Source organism: Myotis yumanensis, unplaced genomic scaffold, assembly GCF_028538775.1.
Source record: "Myotis yumanensis isolate MYYU_CA2020_CCGP unplaced genomic scaffold, mMyoYum1.0.hap1 SCAF_2, whole genome shotgun sequence".
Lineage (NCBI taxonomy): Eukaryota > Metazoa > Chordata > Mammalia > Chiroptera > Vespertilionidae > Myotis > Myotis yumanensis.
In genome coordinates this window covers 215,292,610-215,314,983 of record NW_027223753.1, presented here as the reverse complement: position 1 = coordinate 215,314,983, position 22,374 = coordinate 215,292,610, and the positions used below count along the sequence as shown (strand labels likewise).

General features: G+C 54.6%; 1 protein-coding gene across 6 annotated transcripts in view; it reads left to right on the top strand.

Moving 5' to 3' along the window:
- The window catches only part of ITSN1 (intersectin 1), a 149,288-nt gene that overhangs the window by 82,494 nt on the left and 44,420 nt on the right, over positions 1-22,374 (top strand). For 4 of the 6 annotated variants that reach the window (XM_070407248.1, XM_070407247.1, XM_070407245.1 and 1 more), the window contains exons 17-24: positions 7,210-7,337; positions 8,393-8,622; positions 10,280-10,401; positions 12,257-12,271; positions 18,132-18,379; positions 19,749-19,905; positions 21,339-21,544; positions 22,243-22,325. In XM_070407248.1, the coding sequence (XP_070263349.1) occupies positions 7,210-7,337; positions 8,393-8,622; positions 10,280-10,401; positions 12,257-12,271; positions 18,132-18,379; positions 19,749-19,905; positions 21,339-21,544; positions 22,243-22,325 (1,189 nt within the window). The remainder of the gene's footprint in view (positions 1-7,209; positions 7,338-8,392; positions 8,623-10,279; positions 10,402-12,256; positions 12,272-18,131; positions 18,380-19,748; positions 19,906-21,338; positions 21,545-22,242; positions 22,326-22,374) is intronic. The other 2 variants (XM_070407249.1, XM_070407246.1) reach the window with 1 other exon arrangement.

The window sequence follows — 22,374 nt, the reverse complement described above, 5'->3', positions numbered from 1 at the left end:
AGGAGGTGACCATAAATGTGACGGGTGTGTCCTTATTTAGGTGCATGGCGGTGAGCTCATGAATTTCAAGTCAGGAAGGTTTATTATTTTGTCTCTTTTCCGAGGCAGCCTAGGCAAAAACCAGAAGCAGAGTTAGCCTTCAAAAAGTCACACAAATTAGCAGGAAATGTCGGTGAACGGCTGCTCTTGGTGGCCCTGATTGCCGGTTATTTCCTCTCCACAAGCGTCGGTGCGGAGTCTATGGAAAGGATCCCATCGTGTGGTTCAGTGGATGCTCCTCTCTCCCTCCAGTGGTCCCGCCTCACGCGCTGCCTCCAGCTGTGCGTGTCTGAGAGCGAGTGAGCAGAGCCGCCGTGTTTAGGTCAAGTGGTCCTGCGCCCGCACCGCCCAGAGCAGCCGTCTTCAGTGAACTTGGCAGCGAGCCAGGCTCCCGGGAGAAGCTGGCTTCTCGAGTATTTAATTTGTCAAGCGATCGCTTTAGAAGCACTTGGGCTGTGCGCCAGAGCTGTCCAGAGATGTTTTATGGTGATAATATCTTCATTCTCCAGGGAAAGAAGTGACTTTTCCTCCTTGGTTGAAGGGATAAAGTTAAATTAAGCTGGTTTTCACGTATCTTAATACAAGACAGAATCTTTATTTGCCAATCATTTTCTTACTGTGGTTCATAATCGGTTTGATCAAAGCGCTTTGAAAGCCAGAGCTCTCTGCCGGGAAAGGCCCACGTCCCCGTTGGCGAGCGGGTCAGTGGTGCTCGTGCAGCCAGAGCTCGCGCACAGGCCCTGCTTACGAAACCGTCGTGTCTCAGAATTCTGTGGGCATTATTGGTGATGAAAATCTCATTTCAATTTATATGCACTTCACACTTTACGGGAGTTTTATCTTCCCATGTGTTTGTTTGTAACAGGTAGCTAAAACTTCTTTAATGAATATTTAATGCTTTCTTGTTTTTTAAGAAAGGTATCATACTTTTATTAGGAGGTAGATTAAATGATTGCACATTATATCTAGTATAGAACATATCAGACCCTTGAATAGAACTTATAGAAGAAAAATCAGCAAAGTTGTACTTGATATCATATTGTTAGAGAAATATCCAGCAAAGACATGAGTCGTTGTTAGTTTTAGGGAGCGCCCCGCGTGAGATACTGAGTTTTGATTCTTAGCAAATTCTTCCTGGTTCTGTGTTTATCTTAGTTTTAGTAGAGAAGTAACTGACATGTTGCATGGCGTTTGCAGGGCCCCTTTCATGAGGTTGACCACCAGCAGCAGTTGACAGAATTGTGTGAAGCTTTTCTGAGCTGGTCTCCCAATAGTTCTCTACTTTCCCAAGGAGAGAATTTAATGATGCCTTCAAACCCTTTCCCTGATGGAATAAAAGTAACTGTCACTGTGCTCGAGGTTTTTAAACTGTTGGAAAGGAAGGAGCGACAGGGCGGCCCTCTGCTCCGCACGTGAAGGGCTCTGTCTCCGGGTCCTTGTCGGGCACAGGCGTGAGCCATCAGCCCGTGTTTAGTACATGTTCCTTCATTCTGAAGATCGCCTCTCGTAAGTTCAACTTTAAAAAAGTGACTGACTTAAGAATCCTGCTTCCTGCATGTTTTGGTTCATGCCAGCTTACACTCCAAGTGCAAGAGAGGACGGAAGAGCCGGAGCGCCTGCGTTTGCGGCATCCGGGTTGTCTTAGAACCGATTGCGGTCCCAGCAGGTTGGATGGCGGAGGCACTGGAAAAGCGCTGCAGCCTGCAGATCTGGGTCGGAGGATGCCAGCGCGTCTGCTCCTTGATGTGACATCTGTTGTTTTATGGCCGAGTTTCCTCGGGAAGCTTGGAGCTGCAGCGGATGTCCAGCCCGCCTCTGACGCTGATGTAGCTGATGTACCAATGCATCAATGCGCTTTAGTTTTTAAATATCTGCCTTCATGTATTTGATGTATTTAAAATACATCATTAGCATAATTTTTCCTGTGGATTCTTTAAATTCACTTGTTTTTTTTGTGATAAATGCATCTCATTGATTTAGATGTTTAAGCTCTCGCATTACATTTTTAGAAGCTGGTGAACACTGACAGATTATTTCTCCCACAGAGCTGTAGGCACCATTCCCAAACAGTGTAAATATATGGCTGAACTAACATCAAGACACATTACCATTGTATTAATGACATAATAAAACAGATGATCAAGTATCCAAACATTAGGTCACCCAGGAGATAAGACATTAGATGCTTGCTCAATTCATTAGCAGAAACCCACTCCTTTTATTTTTTGCAAGAGAGGGGGGGAAGGGAAAAGTCACTCTTCAAACAAAAACAAGTTGGTAAACAACTTCAGAATGTATGGAAAAAATACAAGAATCTCAGAATTTTTGTGATTAAGAAACGTTTTAGCTACAACCTAGCATGTCTGCCTTTAAGAAAATGTTTACCAAAGAGCATGTTCTACATGTTCCACTAAGACACAGGCAAAATTTTACTAAAAATACTTACTAGCCCCTCAGTCTCTCGCAGGCCTCCCTGTAAGTTGCACATCAAGTGCAAACATTAAAATGAACTGAAGGCTTGTTGCCTGGAGACATCAAAGACGTGCGTCTGTCCATGCAGGTTTTCACGGTGGAGGCTTTCCGTCAGCACCGGAGGAGGCTGATAGCAGACTCTAAGTCATAACTACGACGTGGAGTAAAAACCAGAAAGTTGAGCCACGCTGATGTATACTTGTGTGAATGCGGGAGACGTAAGCATGGAGCGGGCAGGCCAGTAACCACAGCAGCCCTGCTTTCTGTGTTTGAAGTGACTGAAGGGATGAACCACACAAGGTCCAGAGTGCGCACAGCTCCTGAGATGTTAGTTCTGTATGAAACTAAAACACACAAGTATTGTGCTGGGCACTTTGTCACCCAATCTTTCTAAATCTCATCTGTCGATAAGATTCTGGCGTGGGAATAGATTTAAAGACATAACTCAATATGCATGATTTCCGGGGAAGTAAATTGGTGCGAATGATGAGCACATTGAAATGCTGAACAGTAAGAATCTTTTGCTAAGTGTCAGAATAGGCTGATCAGAACCAAACATCGAGGTTGAAGTTCTGTCCGGCTGTGGCCGGGAAAACTGCTTTCAGCTCCTACGGAAGCCTCATTAGACTTAGTCACACGCCAACATGTCGGCTCAGATGGAAGCCCATCTCCGGTTCCACTCCCAGGGCAGTGGCATCAGGCCCCGTTTTACCGAACGCGGCAGTGGTTTCTGTGACCATCGGAGTGTTTGAAGCGCAGCCGCATTTTAGGGCGGAGCTTCTCCAAGTACAGAAGTTGCTGGCGGCTACAAGCTCCACGCCGCGTTGTCTTAGGGGCTGCACTGCCTCTTCCTACCTCACTCCACCTTCGACTCACGCAGGGCAGCACGCCCCGGAGCTCCCCAAGGCCCGCAGCACAACGAGCCGCAACACCACACCCCGCTTCACGAAGCTTAGTTGTTACAAGACTTACCCGTCATCACCCATCTGGTTGGATGGTGGCGCCATCACCGAAGGCCAGTCAGGAGCACGGAGCCTTTCCCCCAACAGGAGTGCCAGGCGTTGCTCCACACACTGTCACTGCTGTGGTGGTGCCATACGTCTAAGTTCCTCCGTGAGTTTGCTTGAGGCCGCGTGGGTTGGTCTGTGTAATAAGAAAGCTCGTGTTCTTGTATGCGACTGCCGCAGGAGCGGGCGGTTCATGCGAGCCGTGATAATTTAGTTAAAAAACACTCACTAGGGCGATGAAAGTGTACAGAATTGAATGTAGAAAGGAAGCAAAGAACCTGAGTCTCCCTCAGTGCACCCCACGGACACTCGGGGCTGCGAGTGGTGCTGGGAGCGGTGGGAAATCACACGGACCCCCTGACAGGAAGCAGCAGTCTCAACCCAGTCGCCCTGAGCGACAGCAAGGCCGTGCCCGGGTTACCCATCCGGCCAGAGCTCCTGGGAAGTGCTCTGCAGCTTTCAGCTTCACGCCTCTGGGGCCAGGCTGACCTCACCTGGGGCGGCGGGGGGGACAGTCACGGGTTTCTGCAGTTCACTCGTGTGCACAGAGGCCCTGCCGTGCCTGGCAGTAACCTCCCCGCCCTCAGAAACCCCATAGTGTGTGACCAAGACCAGCACAGAACTGGGGCACATGTTTGCTCATGGAAGACGGTGGTCTCATCGCACAGCCGGTCCGAGGCGGCGCGGGCAGGGGAGGCGGTGGCCGAAGCGGGGGCCCCACGCTCCGGGAGAGCGCGCAGCTGAGCCCTAAACTCATTGCTTTCCGCTTTCATGTTATAGTGCCTCCTAATACGTCACTAGCTTGACCTCACAGGGCTTCACTTTGTGTCCCATGACCTGTCAGAGCCTCTGTCACCGGGAGCCAGGGACAGTGCGGAGAGCAGATGCGCAGAGTGCGCCTTGGGTGCAGTGAGAAGTGTGTGTGCCCCACGGGCCCGCGCCCGCTCTCCGAGGCCGGTGCCCCCGAGGACCCGGGGCTGGGCATTTTGACTGTCACTCCGCCTGTGAGTCCACTTTTCCTGCATAAATAACGTTCTCTTTCCACGCACACCCGGGCTTCTGGGCCTCAGACAGACGTTACTCCTTCCTGTCCTCTCCTCTCCTTTGTATTGAGTTTCAGCTCAGAGTTACTTTGCCTACCACTTACACCTTTTTGGTTTATTCCTGCGCTAAAAATAAAACCCTAAATAACAGAGACCTGAGAGGAAGAAGGCATTTGTGTAACGAAACGTTGTCTGCGATGTAGCAGGTCCCAAGCGGAGAGGGAGCCCCTGCTTGGCTCGTCCCGCCTCTGGCCGCAGGGCACCTGGGTCGGCATGCAGGTGTCTGTGCAGTCCGCACCGCTCGCTGTAGTCTGTTTCCGTAAATCCTCCTTTCTGTTCCAGAACCCGCCACCGTTGGAGATGGAGTTTAAAGTAGGATCGGAAGGGAATCTTCCCATCCCCTCTGACCTGCCTTAAAGGGCGTTGGCGTTGGCGCTGGGCTGGCGGGAGAGCGCCGTCTGCGCCGGTGACTGGGTCCTCGCAGGGACTCGGGTGGCTCAGTGTCACGCCTGTGTTTCCTTGTCGTGTGGACATGTGTCAGCTTGAGCCGAGGGTGCAGATCACACCAGCACCAGGAATTGGCCCACTTTATCTCTTTGTCTCAGAAATAGCAAATTCAAAACATGAATCACATGTTCATTTATGTTATCAGAGAATACTATTTATGCTTGAATCCACATTCCTCTGGGAAGGAATCCTGCTGAATTTTTAAACACATGAAAGTTTTACATCCCATGGTGTGACGGTGAGGAGGAGAATGGAAAACGGGATTCTCTTTCCTGGGGGTGGTGCTGTTCTTAGTGCCTCCCCGTCTGCAGTCGTGGCTTCCTTGCCCCTCCCTGTCCCAGGCACCCTTCAATTTGCAAGCCAGGTGCCAGGGCTGCTGCCATGGGGACTAGGCCGCCAAGTTGCCTCCTCGTGCTGCACCCTGCCTGGAGGGTCCGCTCTCATCTGCTGGGCCGCCCACTGAAGCGGCCCCCTCTCCCCCGTCCCCGGCCCTGGTACCTCCCTCCCTCCGGGCCCTGTCTCTCCCTAACCTCCTGATCTCCAGTTAAACTTCTCTTGTAGCCCATTGGGCCGGGGCCTCTCAGGGTACAGAGTGCTGGGTGGTGCGTTGGGCTTCCTCTTAAGAGCAGCCCCGCTGGCAGGAAAGGTTAGTCTGACACTCAGGGCTCTTCACGGGGAAGAAGAGCGTTTTAACACTGACCTGCTCCACGTGCTTCCGAGACCCTGGGCTTCAGTCTCTGAATGAACCTGAAGGCAGGAGTTCAAGGCAGCGAGAGCCACCTGTGGACTTGGCAGTGAGCAAAGCCAGAGCAACAGGCAGCCGTAGCTCTAAGCCTCCCCACGCAGACCCGGGCTGGCCACGGGGACCAACCCTCGGCAGCCGGGCCGCGCAGTCCCCGCAGGTCTGTGGGCTCCTGGGTGGTTGACGCAGTCAGATCGGTTCCAGTGACTGCACCTCCAGGGTTCCCCTGAACTGGCATTTTTGTTCATCCTTTTGGGCGTTTAAGCTTCAGCTTGACTATCGTAAGCTGCGTTGTATTTTCAGTAGCCCGTGAAAAAGCGCCTGGTTCTGCTGGGCCGGTATCGGATGGGGAAATGGGGTCCAAGGTGCTGGCAGGCTCTTTACTCCCTGTCACTGCTGGCTGGTCGAGTCTGGGCGGCCGACGCTGTCGCACTGGCTTTAGAGAGAAGATGCTCTGAAAGAGGTGATTTGAAGGCAAGCGGCCTGGGTGGGGGAGCAGGAGGTCACGGAGCAGAGGCTGGCCCTTTGTTCGGAGGCAGGGCAGCAGGAGGAGGAGGTGAGGTTTTAGTGGAGATGGTACGTGAGGAGGTGTGTGCATTGTCAAAGCCAGTGGAGGCTGGTGTTCCTTCGTGACCAGAAAGATCTCGAGGTTTTAATCATGATCAGCACCGTGTCTTAAACCGGTCACGCCCCATTGTTATTGCTGAGTTGGGCCCTGGGGCTCCTGGAATGCCCTTCCCAGGCTAACACGGCCTCTGAGCACGGGTGGAGCGCGAGGTGTGCACGGGGCTTGTGCACGGCTCTCTGCAGCGGCCTCTGAGCACTGGTGGAGAGTGCAGCATGCATGGGCGTGTGCAGCGGCCTCTGAGAACTGGTGGAGAGCGTGGTGTGCATGGGTGTGTGCACGGCTCTCTGCAGCAGCCTCTGAGCACTGGTGGAGAGTGCAGCATGCATGGGTGTGTGCAGTGGCCTCTGAGCACTGGTGGAGAGCGTGGTGTGCATGGGCGTGTGCAGCGGCCTCTGAGCACTGGTGGAGAGCGCGGTGTGCATGGGCGTGTGCAGCGGCCTCTGAGCACTGGTGGAGAGCGTGGTGTGCATGGGCGTGTACAGCGGCCTCTGAGCACTGGGGAGAGTGCAGCATGCATGGGTGTGTGCAGCGACCTCTGAGCACGGGTGGAGAGCGCGGTGTGCATGGGCGTGTGCACAGCTCCCTGCAGTGGCCTTGCCAGCTCCTGGAGCGCAGTCCTACCAGAGTGGAGGGGGTGGCAGCTTTCCAAGGTCACGCTCTTCACCTCTGAAATGTTCTCCCTAAATGCCTAGGCCTATCCACTGTGAAATGTCGCTCACAGACAGTGGCAGTGCTGTCGCCTCATGCATCACCTGTTTCTTGATTTTATAGGAATTAAGAGAAATACATAATAAGCAGCAACTCCAGAAGCAAAAGTCCATAGAGGCCGAACGCCTGAAACAGAAAGAACAAGAGCGAAGGATCATCGAGTTAGAAAAACAAAAGGAGGAGGCCCAGAGGTGGGTCTTTTCGGGGGGCGGGCCCATCTGGAAGGCACTGGGAGTGTCCACTATGTGCTGGCTTCTGCAGGTGTCTTCCGCGCCAGAAGGAGCCTTCAGTCTGCGTGTGTGTGTGTGCGTGTGTGTGTGTGTGTGCGCGTGTGCGTGTGCGTACAAACGTGTGTATATAAATCTTTGCACGTATAAGTAGCCCAGGTTTTGCTTGGTTCCCAGAGCTCTCCTGACTTACAACTCTGGTCAGTAGGACTGTCCAGGGAGCCTGGGCCTGTGGTGCACTCACTGCGTGCCAGTGACCACACTCTTCCAGGCACAGCCTCTCAACAGCAGCGAGGGGCTGGCCACACAGCCTTCCTCCAGGACTGACCGCCCTCCTCCTCCTCCTCAGCTGCCAGTTAAACTCGGGACCTAGGAGAGCGTTCGCTGCTGCCCGGGACAGGCACGGCTGTTTCTGTCTGAGTGTGTGAGTGTGAGTGTGTGTGGTCTTCATTTCTAACTTTCTGCTGTACATTGTAGGCATTTATCTTTAACTGTTGGTGTGTCTGATTTTGTTACTGGATACTTGCTTTTTACATTTCTATTGATTTTAGACACAAATAGCCAAATATCCCAATGATACAGTATAAATCGTAAAGATGGATTATTGAATTTAGACAAAAAACGTGAAGAGGCAGCCACTGACTTCGTGGCGGGGTTTGGTTCCGGCTGCGCAGCAGTTTGAGCCTGTGCTTGGGCTTTTCTCAGGCCGGGGGGTAGGGAGCAGTTCTTCGTGGACGTTATGCCCGCGGGCTGTACGGCCCGGGTGTTTGCAGGTCGCACTGCTGGTAAAGGTGAGGAGGAGTCATTGTTCTGACCAGGGGCTAAGCTACAGCAGAGACCAGGATGCTCTTGCTGTGATTCCCTAAGCTGTGGTTTCATCTCAGAATGGGGCCCGGAGCCTTGTTCGCTGGTGCAGAGCGCTCAGCGCTCCGGCCGGGGCGTGAGCATCCCGCTGGCCGGATGTGGTTTCCTGCCAACCTGGAGGCGCGTCCCGCGGTAACCGAGCATCTTGTTGGCAGGCGGGCTCAGGAGAGGGCCGGGCAGGGCCCCGAGCATGGGCTGCAGGACGATGAGCAGCAGCGGCCGCGGAGGCCCCACGAGGAGCAGCGCCTCCGGAGGGAGGAGAGCGCCAGGAGGAAGGACAGCGAGGACAGAGGCCAGCCCGAGGCGCAGGACCGGCTGGGCCGGCTCTTCCCGCAGCACCAGGAGCCCGCCGCGCCGGCCATCCACGCACCCTGGTCCACCGCAGGTATGAGGGGTCAGAAGTGACCTGGACGTCAGGTCGTCTTCTCTCCCACATCCTTCTGGAAATTTCCACGTCTAATCAGGCCCTGTCCTGGCTGTTAATAGAGGCGGCCATGCCAGGCTCCTTGCTGGGGACAGTGCAGCTGTTCATGTGGGGCATTCGGATCTGTTAATTCTCCCACCCCCTGCCAACCCGCGCCTGCCCTCACACTGGCATCAGAAGGCTTGCAGACAACAGTGGCACACGTTTCATTGAGACACCTGGTTCCTAGGAGAGGTCGGAACCTCGCCTGCTGCCTCTCCAGCTCCGTTCCCTCGGGGGGCTCCTGGGCTGTCCCGGGAGCTGGAAGTGGCTCCTTCGCCCTGGCCTGCCCTGCGTGCCAGCCGCTGTCCTCAGTCGGCCCTGCAGGAGACTGCTCGTCACCCTTCTGAGAGCGAGGCTGGTGTTTGCTCTTTGATCACAAGTTGCCCGCTAAGTAATGAGAAGTGGGAAACTTAGAAAAAGCTAGAAGGCATCCCGTAAGCAGATGCAAACTGGGATGGGTTTTAAATTCTTGTGCGGCTGTATGATACTGGACGGCTGTGCAGAGAATCCCCGCTGAACGGAGCGATCGCCTCTTTCTTTGTAGGCAAAGTACACTGACTTCATTGGTCTGACCATCAGTGTGCTTTCTCCTGGTGTGCAGAAAGAAAAGACAGGACAGACAGTTCTGTAAAGGCTTGCTTGCTGGCGCACTGGGCAGGGCTGGGAGGAGGGCTCCCAGTTGGGTCCGCACCCTCCCTGCCCAAGGTGCTCGCCGCCCAGGGAGGAAGTCAGCAGATCCCCTCAGGGGCGCCCCGTACGAAGGTGAAAGGTGTTTTGATATGAAAATCTTTTCCCCGTGATCTGATCATGGGCAGTTTAAGTTCCTTGTGTTGCTTCCTAGTCAGGACTTTCTCCTTTGGTCAGGGAGTCCTGCAGGGCACCCCACTTCCAGGCCACAGGAGGGCAGCTCCCCCCCTCCCCCACTGCTCTCAGGGAAAGCAGATGCGTCTGTGAACGTGGGCAGACAGTCCAGAGGGCATGCTTAGTCCTGCCAACCAGAATCCAGACTGTCCTCTGCTCTCGTGCATTTTTTAAACTTTTATTTCGTTTCAAATCTAAGCCATTTTCATCGGCCCATGCGCCTCACTTCACTCAGGTGATCATGGTGATGGCTGTGGTGAGAGCCGCGGGGGTTCTGTAGGACTGCACCAGGGCCCCACATCAGCATGGCCCGTGCTTTAACTGGAAGCTGGGCTTCTCTGCCTCCCAAAGCGCTTCCTTGTTGGCGAGTCCAGCCCTGGGGTCCCATTGGATCTGCCGCGTTGGCTGGGTGGGCGGGGCCTCGGTGCTTCCAGGCCTGCGGGGCTGGAGCCGACGGCAGGGGGCCTTAGCCTCACTGCACATGGCTTTGGGGTGACCTTTGCTTAGAGGGTCCGCTGATGCTCTGGTGGGTCTGGGGAGCCGACATCGGATTGGGCTCCCCGGCATTCGGTGTGAGCTTCAGAGCCCTGGGTGGGTGGGCCGTGCGGGTGTTGAGGCGGTAGAGGGGACAGCGGCTGTTGGCTTGTTGTCATGTTCCGTGTAATGTTTATTTTTCCATCTCCCCCACCCCACCCCCCACTTTGTTTGTAAACAGAGAAAGGCCCGCTCACGATCTCCGCCCAGGAGAACGTGAAGGTCGTGTACTACCGGGCGCTGTATCCCTTCGAGTCCAGGAGTCACGATGAGATCAGCATCCAGCCGGGCGACATCGTCATGGTAAGGCCGCCGGGCAGCGCCTGCGTCCGTGGCAGCACGCCTTTCTGTGGCCTTGACTGGCAGCTGCGAGCTCGTCAGGGAGTGTGAGAGCCAGTAACCAGCACCGGTGTCCGAGCTGTAGGCTCCGTCTCCTTCCCTTCCTGTTGGGATGGGAGAGGACCTTAGCCCTGTACCCAGCGTCGCCTGGAACCAGAGCTGTGAAGGCGACGGGCTCGTGGCGCAGCCTCAGCGTAGTTGTAACCGGTGACGGCCCGGAACCTCAGAGCTCAGGTTACTGCTCCAGTTCCGTAGTAAATTTATTTTCAGGACTAGTTTTACCTGTGAAATACTCCAGCATCATTTCCAGTTGCCAATTAAATACGTATATTCTTATGATTGTAACTAAAACTATAGGAACCAGTTTAAGAAAGAATAAAGCCATGTGGTTGACCTAAATTATTTTCTAAAAGAAAACGTTGTACCTCAATCTAGTCATCACCTTCAGAATAAGAGTCTTAGAAGTGGCCACCTTTGCATTGCTGTTCGCATCGAAAGGGCAAACAGGCAGCGGCCGGCATTTTAAGAGCGGGGAGGCAGGATGGAGACAGACGCGTTTCTCCTGCCAGGACCCTGGCTCTGAGGGCAGAGGTGTTAGCCATGGCTCACGCATCCGGGTGTACAGCTGAGCTCTGTAGAGCGTGTGATCTCTAAGGGGCCAGATACAGCGGTTCTCAACCTGTGGGTCGCCACCCCTTTGGCAGTCGAACGACCCTTTCACAGGGGTCTCCTAAGACCACCCTGCATATCAGATATTTACATGACGATTCATAACAGTAGCAACATTACAGTTATGAAGTAGCAACGAAAATAATTTTATGGTTGGGTCACCACGTGAGGAACTGTATTTAAAGGGCCAGAGGTTGAGAACCACTGGGCCAGAATATAAAGAAAGAACAGAGAAATCAGCCCGTCCCCACTGTTATTCTGACGGCCTTTTCTCTAATTGTGGGCGGGAATCAGGAGGGCCAAGGCCAGAGGGTCGGAATCTTCCTGAAGCTGAGGAACGAGTGTATCTTCAGACACACCCCGCCCTTCACAGACAGCTGAGTGCGCATGTGCCGGTGCCGGCCTCCCTCTTACAGAGAGACTGGCTCCCTGAGGAGTGGGCACCGCTCCGGACACGGTGGTGCCAGGCCAGGCGGGCCTGCCTCTCCACCACCTCCTGGCGCTCACACTGCCTCGTCTCTGAAACGCCGCCCCTTACAAAGGGACGAAAGTGCAGTGCGACAGCAGATAGGACCGCATTACAAAGTGGCCTTATCTCACTTGAAAAACTAAGCTTAATGTTTTGTTTTGAAAATATATTTTATTGATTTTTTTACAGAGAGGAAGAGAGAGGGATAGAGAGTTAGAAACATCGATGAGACAGAAACATCGATTCAGCTGCCTCCTGCACACCCCTCACTGGGGATGTGCCCGCAACCAAGGTACATGCCCTTGACCAGAATCGAACCCTGGACCCTTCAGTCCGCAGGCCGATGCTCTATCCACTGAGCCAAACCGGTCAGGGCAGCTTAATGTTTTTATAATTGCATTTTGTTGCAACATAAGTTGCAGAAAAGTAACTGTGCTCTTCTCGAGATAAGGGAGTGTTACAAATGTTCCCATAAGGAAACGTTAACAGATGATCTGTATTTTAATGAGAAGGTATTGCTCTTTTTTTGAAATGTAAATTTTTTACAGTGATATTGAGTCCTTTTCCTGAAGTTGGCTAGTTCACCACCAGCTTGACTAGATGAATAGTTAGATATACTGTAAGAATAAGCCTTTCATTAAACATCTGTTTTGCTTTCAAACCTTTGCTTTCCCGGTGGAGGTTAAAGGGGAATGGGTAAGTGCTCTGTGGCTGTCAGGAAGTCTGCATCGTAGTCAGTGTTCTGTGCCTTTAAGTCACTCAATCCTGTGTGGGTGCCCGTCTCTGTGGGTGTTGTCGCGGTAGTGGAAGTCCATTTGGAGTGTGTGGTGTGTTGTGCTCACAAAAACCAGGAAGGAGACAGGTGAGCAGAACGGACAGGCCTCCCTCGCCGGGGACCCTGGGGGGCTCATACGAAGGCTCTGTATTTGGCAAGTTGTTAGGTCAAGTCTCTGCCTCGGCCATGGACAAACACAGGTTCCAAAACTAAAAGATAAAATTCTAAAAATGTGTTTTTTTACAAAGGTGGATATTGGAATAATTTTATGGCTAAGAAATGCATCTGTAGGTTAAAACCAGAAGCCATAAATGACAAAAATGGACAGATTTGACAATATAAAAAATTAAAATGCGTATGTCACAAAGTACATGAGAGACAAAAGGTTAATATCTGTATTACATAAAATATTCCAAAAGGTTATCATGAAAGAAACACAACTTAGAAAAGCTGGTGGAGGATATGAAGAGACAGGTACAGGTGAAGAAAAGTAAATGAGTTAAAAAAAAAACAAAAAACGAAAAGATCATCCATTTCATTGGTGATCAGGAAAATACAAGTTAAAAAAACGAGATAGTCTTTTCCATCTCTCAACTGAGCAAGTGTAAAAGCTTGCTACTGCCCAGCTCTGTCAGTGGAGGCGAGTGGGTGTAATATCCATTGTCAGCCTGGCTGTATGAATTGGCTAAGTCCTTTGGCAAGACCTCTTCAGGTTTAAAACTCTCTGAAAGTCTGGTGCTCTCCCTCCTCCAGCTGTTTTCAGCATGTGTCCAAAGACGTGCACCAGCTGTTCACCAGTGTGTGGGTAACGGCAGAAGGGCCCAGCCCAGAGCTGGCTGTCGGGAGGGGGTTAAGTGACTCACAGTGTAAGTAAACAGCATAATGAAGCGGTTAGAGAACCACGTAAATCCACATCTACAAACAAGCTTTCCAGTAAAACAGCAGAAGCAGAGTAGAGTATAACTGGGTTTGGTTAAGTGAAAACTGTGTGTATGTGAATGTTTATGTGTAGTTAACAGTCTTGAAATACAGACTCAAACTGTTCACAGCGGTTCCCACTGGGCAGTAAAGAGGCTTTCGTGCTTAATTCTACCTACTTCTGTATTATTTTCCTATTTATAAATGTATGAACATTTGTAATTTATAGTAAAACACTGAAAGTAAATCCAGCTTTGATGGGTGACAGAATGTCCACCGGGACTGGATGGAGTTCGCTTTGCCTTAGGCCTTCCAGATGCGGGAGGAAACGCGCAGTGCGCCCCGAGCAGTGTGGCGGCCTGCTGAGGGCCAGGGGCAGCGCCCCATTTCCTATTACACAATGTAACATGACCCCCCATGACATTCAAGTCTTACCTTTGTGAGGTTAACAATATGGGCGGGGGGCGGGGCAAGATTGACATGTAATAGTAACAGGTTTTATTTCACTGCAGTTAAGAAACGTAGGCATGAAAAATATGTCGTTAGAACATTACTGTCAGCCCCTCTGGGTGAAATGATCAGGAGTTCCCTTATTTTGTGGGCACAGAACCACCCGATTCTCAGATTGCTTCAGCATCTTGGAGAACCAGCCGTGCACCTGTTAGACCTGAGCAGCTGACCACGCTTCCTTTTTCAAGGCAGGCTGGCGGGGGACTTTAGACAATGTTTTGATTTTGAAAAAAAACTTGACTATCAGCTTAGATTTTCCCCCAAATATATATTTTTTGTGGTTCACAAAATTAAAGTGCTATCTTGTACATAGTCCTATTCTCAGTGTCAATAACACAAAGATATCTAAGGTGATGCCTGCCATTCATGTTCAGAGTCTCTGTAGGAAAGAGGAGAAACCCATGGAGAGCCGGCGCCTGGGGAAGGCGCCGTGAAGGCTCGCTAGTGCTGCCAGGAGTAGCAGAGGGGCAGGCCCAGAGCGAGCCAACATTGCTCAGACTCCGAATGGAAGCTTCCTGGTTGAGTTTGAGCTTGACCTTGACAGCCAAGGCTTAGATGCTGCGGAAATCTGTGGCCTGTCTTCTCGTCTGGGGGTCCCAGTATCTGGGGGCGAATAAATCACATTTGACCTCTGTAATGTGTTGGAATAGCATCGGGACTAGAAGACCTTCGCTCATTGCTGTGCAGTTGAGGTTTATCTTAGCCCAGGCGCGACCAGGCACATCAGAACTGCTCAGGGAGCTTAAAGCCCGCTCCATGCGCATCCCGAAGCAGCCCGAGCGCCCACCAGTGCAGGGACGGGTGGAAGCGCCGTGGAACGCGTACACAGTGGAGCGCTCTGCAGCAGGGAGAAGGAGGGTTTCTTACCCTTTAAAACCTAGTCTCTCTTTCTCGTCAGGATAGTCCTGGATTCTTTGTGGACAGTGTCTCCCTGAAATGCCCAGAAAGGAGGCCCTTCAGCAGTCGCCAGCCACACGTTCTAGAACTTGTTTGTCTTCTAATTTAGCATTTCTGGCATAACAAATTTTTTGTCATAACAATTTAAACTCATGCCTGTCTTTTCTCCTCTCCGTGCTCGGTGGTGATAGATCCAGTCACGGCAGGGTGGAGGGCAGGCACACACATGTGGCGCCTGGGGTCAGATCCGCCCCGCGCTGTGTTGTAATGAAGCTGCTGGCAATAGCCAGGCGCACTCGTGGCCACACTGCCTCCAGCTGCCTGGGCGCGGCCGTGGCAGAGTTGAGTGGTTGCGACAGTGAGGGGGACAGTTCGCCAGCCGCCCGCTTCCAGCTTTGAAAACAGTTTCACATCCTCCCCAGAGTTTCCAGGGAAGCCTTGTGTGTCCCGTGGCAAATGCGCGAAACCCGCTGCTCTGACTCCCAGCACACCCCGGGAGCGGCTCTGGGTCCCCTAAGCCCGCCCGCTGCCCCGGCTTGCCGGGCTTGGTCATGCTTGGGAGGGGATCGGGGTCCCCGCTTCCCTTCTTTGTGACAGAGTCCGTGGTTTGAGGGTGTTCATCTACTCACTGTAAGTGGCTGCTTTCTCTGACCCTTAAAACGTGATTGTCCGTAAGAATGAGTGGGTTCCTGTAAGAGCCAGTCAGCCTGCCGGACACTCGTTTGGTCGGGTTGGCAGGGAATGTCCTGGAAGTGAGCCTCCTTGAGGGCGGGCCCCCTTCTCAGCCGCGCAGCCCCTCAGGGCACCTTCTGTCCCGGAGGCCGAGGGACAGGTGGCGGGGATCAGTTAGCCAGGGGGAGCCAGGTCTGCCTGCAGTGCGGTGCGGTGCGGTGCGGTGCGGTGCGGGACACTCCTGGGGGCTTCGCATCCGTAAGCGGTCGGCCAGCAGCCTGTTACGGGCAGACCCTGTGTCTCGGGCGGGAGGCTGAGTCACAGGCCAACCTTGCAGGAGTCCAGCGTGTGCAGGGCAGCGTACTCGCCGGGCACGGCCGTGACTGGTTCCAGGCCCTGAGGCGTTCCTGCTGCCAGAGGCAGCCAGAGGTTCCTGCACACAGGCCTCTGGGCACGGAGCCCCTGTGAGAACCAGAGGTGGTCCCGGGAGGGAGGTCAGGCGCAGGCCAGGCTGTAGAGGGAGCGGGAGCCGGGGAAGAGGGCGGCAGTGCAGAGTCCCGGCCAGGGAGGCGGCTTCAGGAAGCTCATGGAGCCCAGCCGGTGAGCGTCGACCTATGAACCAGGAGGTCACCGTTTGATTCCGGTCAAGGCACATGCCTGGGTTGTGGGCTCGATCCCTAGTGTGGGGCGTGCAGGAGGCAGCCGATCTATGATCCTTTCTCATCATTGATGTTTCCATCTCTCTCTCCCTCTCCCTTTCTCTCTGAAATAAATTTAAAAAATTTTTTTTTAAAAATCCTCATTTAGAGAACCAGTTGGGACTGCCCCGAAAATGGAGTTAGAACAAACTGTGGGGAGTTGGATGAACAGTGACCAGGCGTCCACCACTGACTCAGTGTCAGCGAGGATCACAGGTCTGCAGAGCCGAGCAGAACCTCCCAGCAGGACTGCACTGTCTCCGGGGCCTGCTGTGGGGGGCCCTCAGCTGCAGACACTTCCACCGGGACAGCAGGGCTCCCTGTGGGGAGGGGGGGACCCTCAGCTGCAGACGCTTCCACCCGGGACAGCAGGGCTCCCTGTGGGGAGGGGGGGACCCTCAGCTGCAGATGCTTCCACCGGGACAGCAGGGCTCCCTGTGGGGGGCCGAGCAGGCGCCCTCCAGGCTGAGTCACAGTTCAGTAGTCGGCTGGGTGTTCCACTCTCTCCACCCCAAACACCTTTTTAACTCAAGCAAGCAAATGACTATTACACGCCCTTACTCTGCACAGAATACAGATAAGTGTTCAGGTCTATAGTTTTTTGCTTTTTTTGTTTGTTTGTTTGTTTACTGAAATTTGAATGGGTTAGAAAACTGGTATTTTTGCCAGTTTTTCTAAAATCATTGTTAAGACCCTGCCTACTCATTTCTGTGACTTCTAAAAAGTAATGTTAATGTCCAGTGAAGTGTTAAATGTGTTACCTCCTTAGTATGTTAAGGGATTCAAAATCAGATGAGGTCTCTGCTAGCCCCGTATTTGACCTAGAACAGTGATGGCGAACCTTTTGAGCTCCGCATGCCAGCATTTTGAAAAACCCTAACTTAACTCTGGTGCCGTGTCACATATAGAAATTTTTTGATATTTGCAACCATAGTAAAACAAAGATTTATATTTTTGATATTTATTTTATACATTTAAATGCCATTTAACAAAGAAAAATCAACCAAAAAAATGAGTTCACGCATGTCACCTCTGACACGCGTGTCATAGGTTCGCCATCACTGGCCTGGAGCGATGAACATACTTTTCCAACCATGAGTGTAACTCCTCCCACATCGTTCTTCCGTTGCCCCTAAAACAGTGGGTAACTTGTAGCAATAAGCAGAATCATCCTGCTGATTCCAGCAGCCCTTCTGAGTCAGAACTGAAGTCCAGCGCAGACATGAGGAGCACTTGCTGTAATACGCAGCCTCTGAAATGTTAGGCAGCAGGATTTCACATTCTCACGTGCACCTCCTGAATAGTAAAGTTGAATTTGTACAACAGAAAACTATGGGACCTTAGTAACTGTTGTGGCTACAAATCATTATGTCCTTACTTTTCCCATCATGCACCTGCGCGCTTTCACCTGGCTCAGCAGCGGTCCGCTCTCTTCCGCGGAAACCATCTACGGCTGTTTGATCTTTCTTGACCCTCGCTGAGTAACTCCTTGTTACTAGAGGTTTTTAAAGAATACTGATTTATACTGACGGCGCCCTTTGCTTCCAGCTCTCAGTAGGCACCACCAGCTGTCCGTAACGATTAGCTGACTCTGAGCGGTGCAGCGCGGCCGTCACTTTCCAGTCCCAGCCGGTGCTGGGCTCAGCAGTTGCGCGTGGGCCTCGGCCAGGCTCTAGGTCTGACCTGCCGTGATTAGGAAAAGGAAAGAAAACTGAAACCCACCCGGGGTGAGAGCTGACTGCTGGCTCCTCCTTTCGCTCAGCCAGGGCTTGGGCACCCGGCACCACAGACCTGCCCAGGGTCAGGTGCAGAGCCGCCCGAGGTCAGGTGCAGAGCTGCCTGGGGTCAGGCATAGAGCCACCCTGGGTCAGGTGCAGAGCCGCCGGGGTCAGGCATAGAGCTGCCCGGGGTCAGGCATAGAGCCGCCCGGGGTCAGGCATAGAGCTGCCCGGGGTCAGGTGCAGAGCCGCCCGGGGTCAGGCACAGAGCCGCCAGGGTCAGTCTGCCGGTCCGGGCCTTGTCTGTGTGTCCGGTGTCTGCGGGCTGGTCAGTCCTGCTCAAGTTCAACCCTGTGGCTCTCCTGCAGGTGGACGAGAGCCAGACTGGAGAGCCGGGGTGGCTTGGAGGAGAGCTGAAAGGCAAGACGGGGTGGTTTCCTGCCAACTACGCCGAGAAGATCCCAGAAAACGAGGTTCCTGCCCCCGTCAAACCAGTGACAGACCTGACCTCCACCCCCGCACCCAAGCTGGAGGTGCGGGAGACGCCGGCTCCCCCGGCGGTGACTGCGGCCGAGCTCTCCGCCACCCCCAACAACTGGGCGGACTTCAGCTCCACGTGAGTGCAGCCGTGTCATGGCTGTGACCTTTCAGATACCCGCTCAGTGACCTTCCTTCTTAGGGGCTGTCATAGTCGGGGGTGCAGCCGTAACCGGTCCCAGCCGTGTGGGTCCCTCTCCCGGAACGGGCTAATGTGCGCAGCTCCATGATCACAGGGCAGAGGCGGGCGTCTCGCTCCCCAGTCTCTGTCCGGCCCTTTCATTCCGTGGAGGAAACGGAGAAGTAGCTTCCCAACAGCCTCTCTGACGTCCATGCAGTCAGCAAACCTCCGTCACTTCCTGCACGTCCACAGCACGTTTCAGCTGGACAGACAGACGGACTCAGTTCTCGGCTCTGAGTGAGACAGGAAGCTGCTCCTGTGTCGCTCTCCTCTCCCCCGTCGTGTCCGGATGCGCAGTGAGGAGCGGTGTGCCGTGGCCATGATGGGCCCTTGGTCTTCAGGAAATGGCATTAAAGACGGGTCAGCAGAGGCTGGGAAGGACAGCTGAACCACTGCCCACACTGGGTTAGAGGCACGCATGCGCGAGGTGTGAGGGTGTCTGACCCCCCACCACCCCCGTCCAGGCACAAGCGACACGAATAAGAAGTGCTTCTAGTTTTTCTCATGTCCCTCCGTCCTTCAGGAGAAGCAGAGGAGCCGAGTGCTGGGGAGAGATGAGCTCAGCTGGAGGGAGAGACTAGACAGCTCAGCTGGAGGAGGGGCTGAGGTGGCCCCGCCCTTCCTCAGTGAATGTTGCTGCGCAGTCGCTGCTGTCATTTTGGGCCTCTTATTTTTCAGCCCCGAGCCGGGACGTGCAGTCCAACAAAGGCATGATCTTGATTTTCAGCTGCGTTTATGCCTCACAAAGATGTAAACAGTAACCTGCAGGTGCTGCCCTCACACAGGGTGGTTATTTCAAGTCAGAGAGTGACCGATCTGAGTGTCCCCGAGGTCCGGCAGCTGGTGATGGGGCGGAGGGAGAAACGGTGTTGGGAGCAGGAGCCACCACGCAGGCGCTCCGCACGGGGTGTGTGACTTCCTCTTCGCCGCTGTCGCTGCTGCTGTTACAGATGACAGCAATGGTCAGGGGAGGGCGTTGCTGGTGCTCGTGGTTAGCGTGTCTTCCCACCTGGTATTTCACATGACCCTCCCACCAGCCAGAGGGCAGAGTGGCCTTCCCATTAGTGGGCGAGGAAATCAGGGCTCAGAGAAACCGCTGTCTTCCCCGAGGCTCGTTGCCCGTGGGAGCTGGCCCCGCCCCAGCCCCTCGCCTTTCTTCCTCTCCGTCCTGAGCTGCAGGAGCCTGGGCCTGTGCTGGGCTGTGTTTACTGGGGAGCAGCTGGTGGCTGGGAAGGGCCTGCTGCTCATGGAGCTGCTTCCCTCCCAGGTGGCCCAGCCCCGCCGAGAAGCCCGAAACAGATAACTGGGACGCCTGGGCCGCCCAGCCCTCGCTCACCGTCCCCAGTGCCGGCCAGATACGGCAGCGGTCGGCCTTCACTCCGGCCACGGCCACCGGCTCCTCTCCATCCCCGGTTTTAGGCCAGGTAAGCAGCTGAGGGTGTGTGTGTGGGGGTACACATGCTGTGGGGACTGGGGCGTGGAGGGGGGCACACATGCTGTGGGGACTGGGGCGTGGGGGCCGCGCATGCTGTGGGGACCGGGGCATGGGGGGGGCGTGCTGTGGGGACCAACAAGGTCAGCAGGTGCCTGCGGCTGCCGTTTACAAGGAGCCTCATCAGATGCGCCCAGCTCCGTCCTCCACCTGCCTTTCGGGAGCCTGGGGGTGTGACTAGCAAGGGGGTGACCTCCCGCTTGGCCGGTCAGGGGGGAGAAGAGGACATAGTTGCAGGGCCGGTCTTCTCCTCCGGGAGCGGGAGGGGGAGGGGGAGGGGAGGGGAGGGGGGCTGGGGGAAGATGCAGGAGAGAGAAGGGGGCCTTGCTCCTGCGGCAGCCTCGGGAGGCGAGGAGTGCTGGGCTGAACGGGGGCGGGAGAGGCCCTGCACACTGTTGAGCGTCACGGCGCTCCACACTGTGGGGTGGAGGTGGCAGGGTAAAGGCGCTGCTGCCCCGTCAGTTGTGGTTTAAGATTCTATGATGCTTCTGTGCTTTACTAGGTAGTGAGTGCCTCCCTGCCTCTCCAGCCTCGGCTCTTCCCACGCTCCTGGCACCGAGGCTGCAGGCCCCGGGTGGTGCCCCTCCTCCTGGGCCCCTTGCAGAGCTGCACCCCGAGGCCTTTGCTGGTGGCCCATCCTCCGAAGCCCTGGCTGCTGCATCCTTGTGCTTCGGGGCCTGGTGCCTGCCCTGTCCTGCTGTCCCCACCGTCCCTGCCCCCACCGTGTCCAGCTGGAGCCTCTGTGCCACCTGCCAGGGGGCATTCACAGTTGCTTGTGTCTCTCTCTTCCCCGTGAATTGTGGGTTTTAGTGCCACACTGTCCCTTTTTATCGCACTTTACAGCTTATAAAGGGTCTTACCCCGGGGTACTTTGGGGAGGCAGGTTGGCATTCCGTCCTGTGGTGACCCCTATGTCCTGCAGAGGGATGGCCAGTAAATGCGATTGCAGTGGACTCGGGCTCGCCAGGCCTCTGTTCTGAGAGGGGACGGGAGCTGGCAGGGTCCCGAGAGGCCCCTGGACTGAGGTGCCAGTCACTCACCCGTTGGGGTTTCTTAGGGCTTCTGCTTCGGTGTTAGCCTCCCTGACATCCCGTCAGCCTGGACATGGTGGGGGCGCCCGGGCAACACGAGCGTGAGCTTCAAACCGGAACGTGGAAGGCGCGGGCCAGGCAGCAGCGTAACCCGACCTCCGGCTTGTTGAAGTGGAGAGTTCTCCACGCCGGACAGTGGCTTTGGGAACGGCCGGCAGCTTTGGCCACCACATTGGGAAATAAACAATTCCTGAGAACGGAGGTGTCTGTAACCCTGCTGTCTGCAGTGGGCCCGGATCACACTGTGACGAGGGTCCTTGTGTCGCCCCCACAGGGTGAGAAGGTGGAGGGGCTGCAGGCGCAAGCCCTGTACCCCTGGAGAGCCAAGAAGGACAACCACCTGAACTTCAACAAAAACGACGTCATCACGGTGCTGGAGCAGCAGGACATGTGGTGGTTTGGGGAGGTGCAGGGCCAGAAGGGCTGGTTCCCCAAGTCCTACGTCAAGCTCATTTCGGGGCCCACCAGGAAGGCGGCCAGGTATTCTGTCACGTGCTTCTAGTCGAGGAGACGCTGTTAGCCTTTCGGTTACTGTTTGCGTAGTTCGGGGCCCTCCGAGTCCTTTAACCGTGAAAGTTGGGGCCATGTGACCTTGAGGGCGGCCTCGTAGAGATACATGCTCCTGTCCTGCCGGGGGGAGCCTGGGAGTCCCGTGCTCCATGAGCTCCCGCGAGAGGATTCTGTCTGGGGGTGACGTCCTTGCGGACCTGTGGGCGATCACGCCTCTCCCAAGCTCGTCGCGGTCCTCAGACATGCAGCGAAGCGCAGAGGCCCGGAGCCTCGGGAGTTGCCTGGGAGAGGGACTGTCTTTCCTACCAGGAGCCTTGTTGCCAGGTTCCTAGCAAGGTGGTTGTCTAATTATCCCAGCCACGTGGGTGTTCAAACACGAGCCATGAGTTTTAAGAAGAGAAAATAGCAAACATACTGCTGAGCGCCTATCAGCCGGGCTCTGGAACAGACCCGCACGCTGGCTGCATGTCCCGCACAGCCAAGGCCTGAGAAGAGAGTGTGAGCTTGGAATCGGGGCCGAGCGCCCTGCGTGTCTTAACGAGTGCATCCGTTTCAGCTGTAGATTGTTCGCAGTGTTTAATGTTAAAGTTTTAAAAAAGAAAAATCAGTGTCTTATACTATTTCCTTTGAAGATAAAAATTGAAACACTCTCCCCTCCCCTCTTCCAGTGCGGATTCCGGCTCCTCAGACAGCCCTGCGCCTCTAAAGCGAGTGGCTTCCCCGGCGGCCAAGCCGGCCCTCTCGGGAGAAGGTGAGAGCCCGCGTCTAACTGCCCTTTGGGGGTGGGCAGCTGGGAGCAC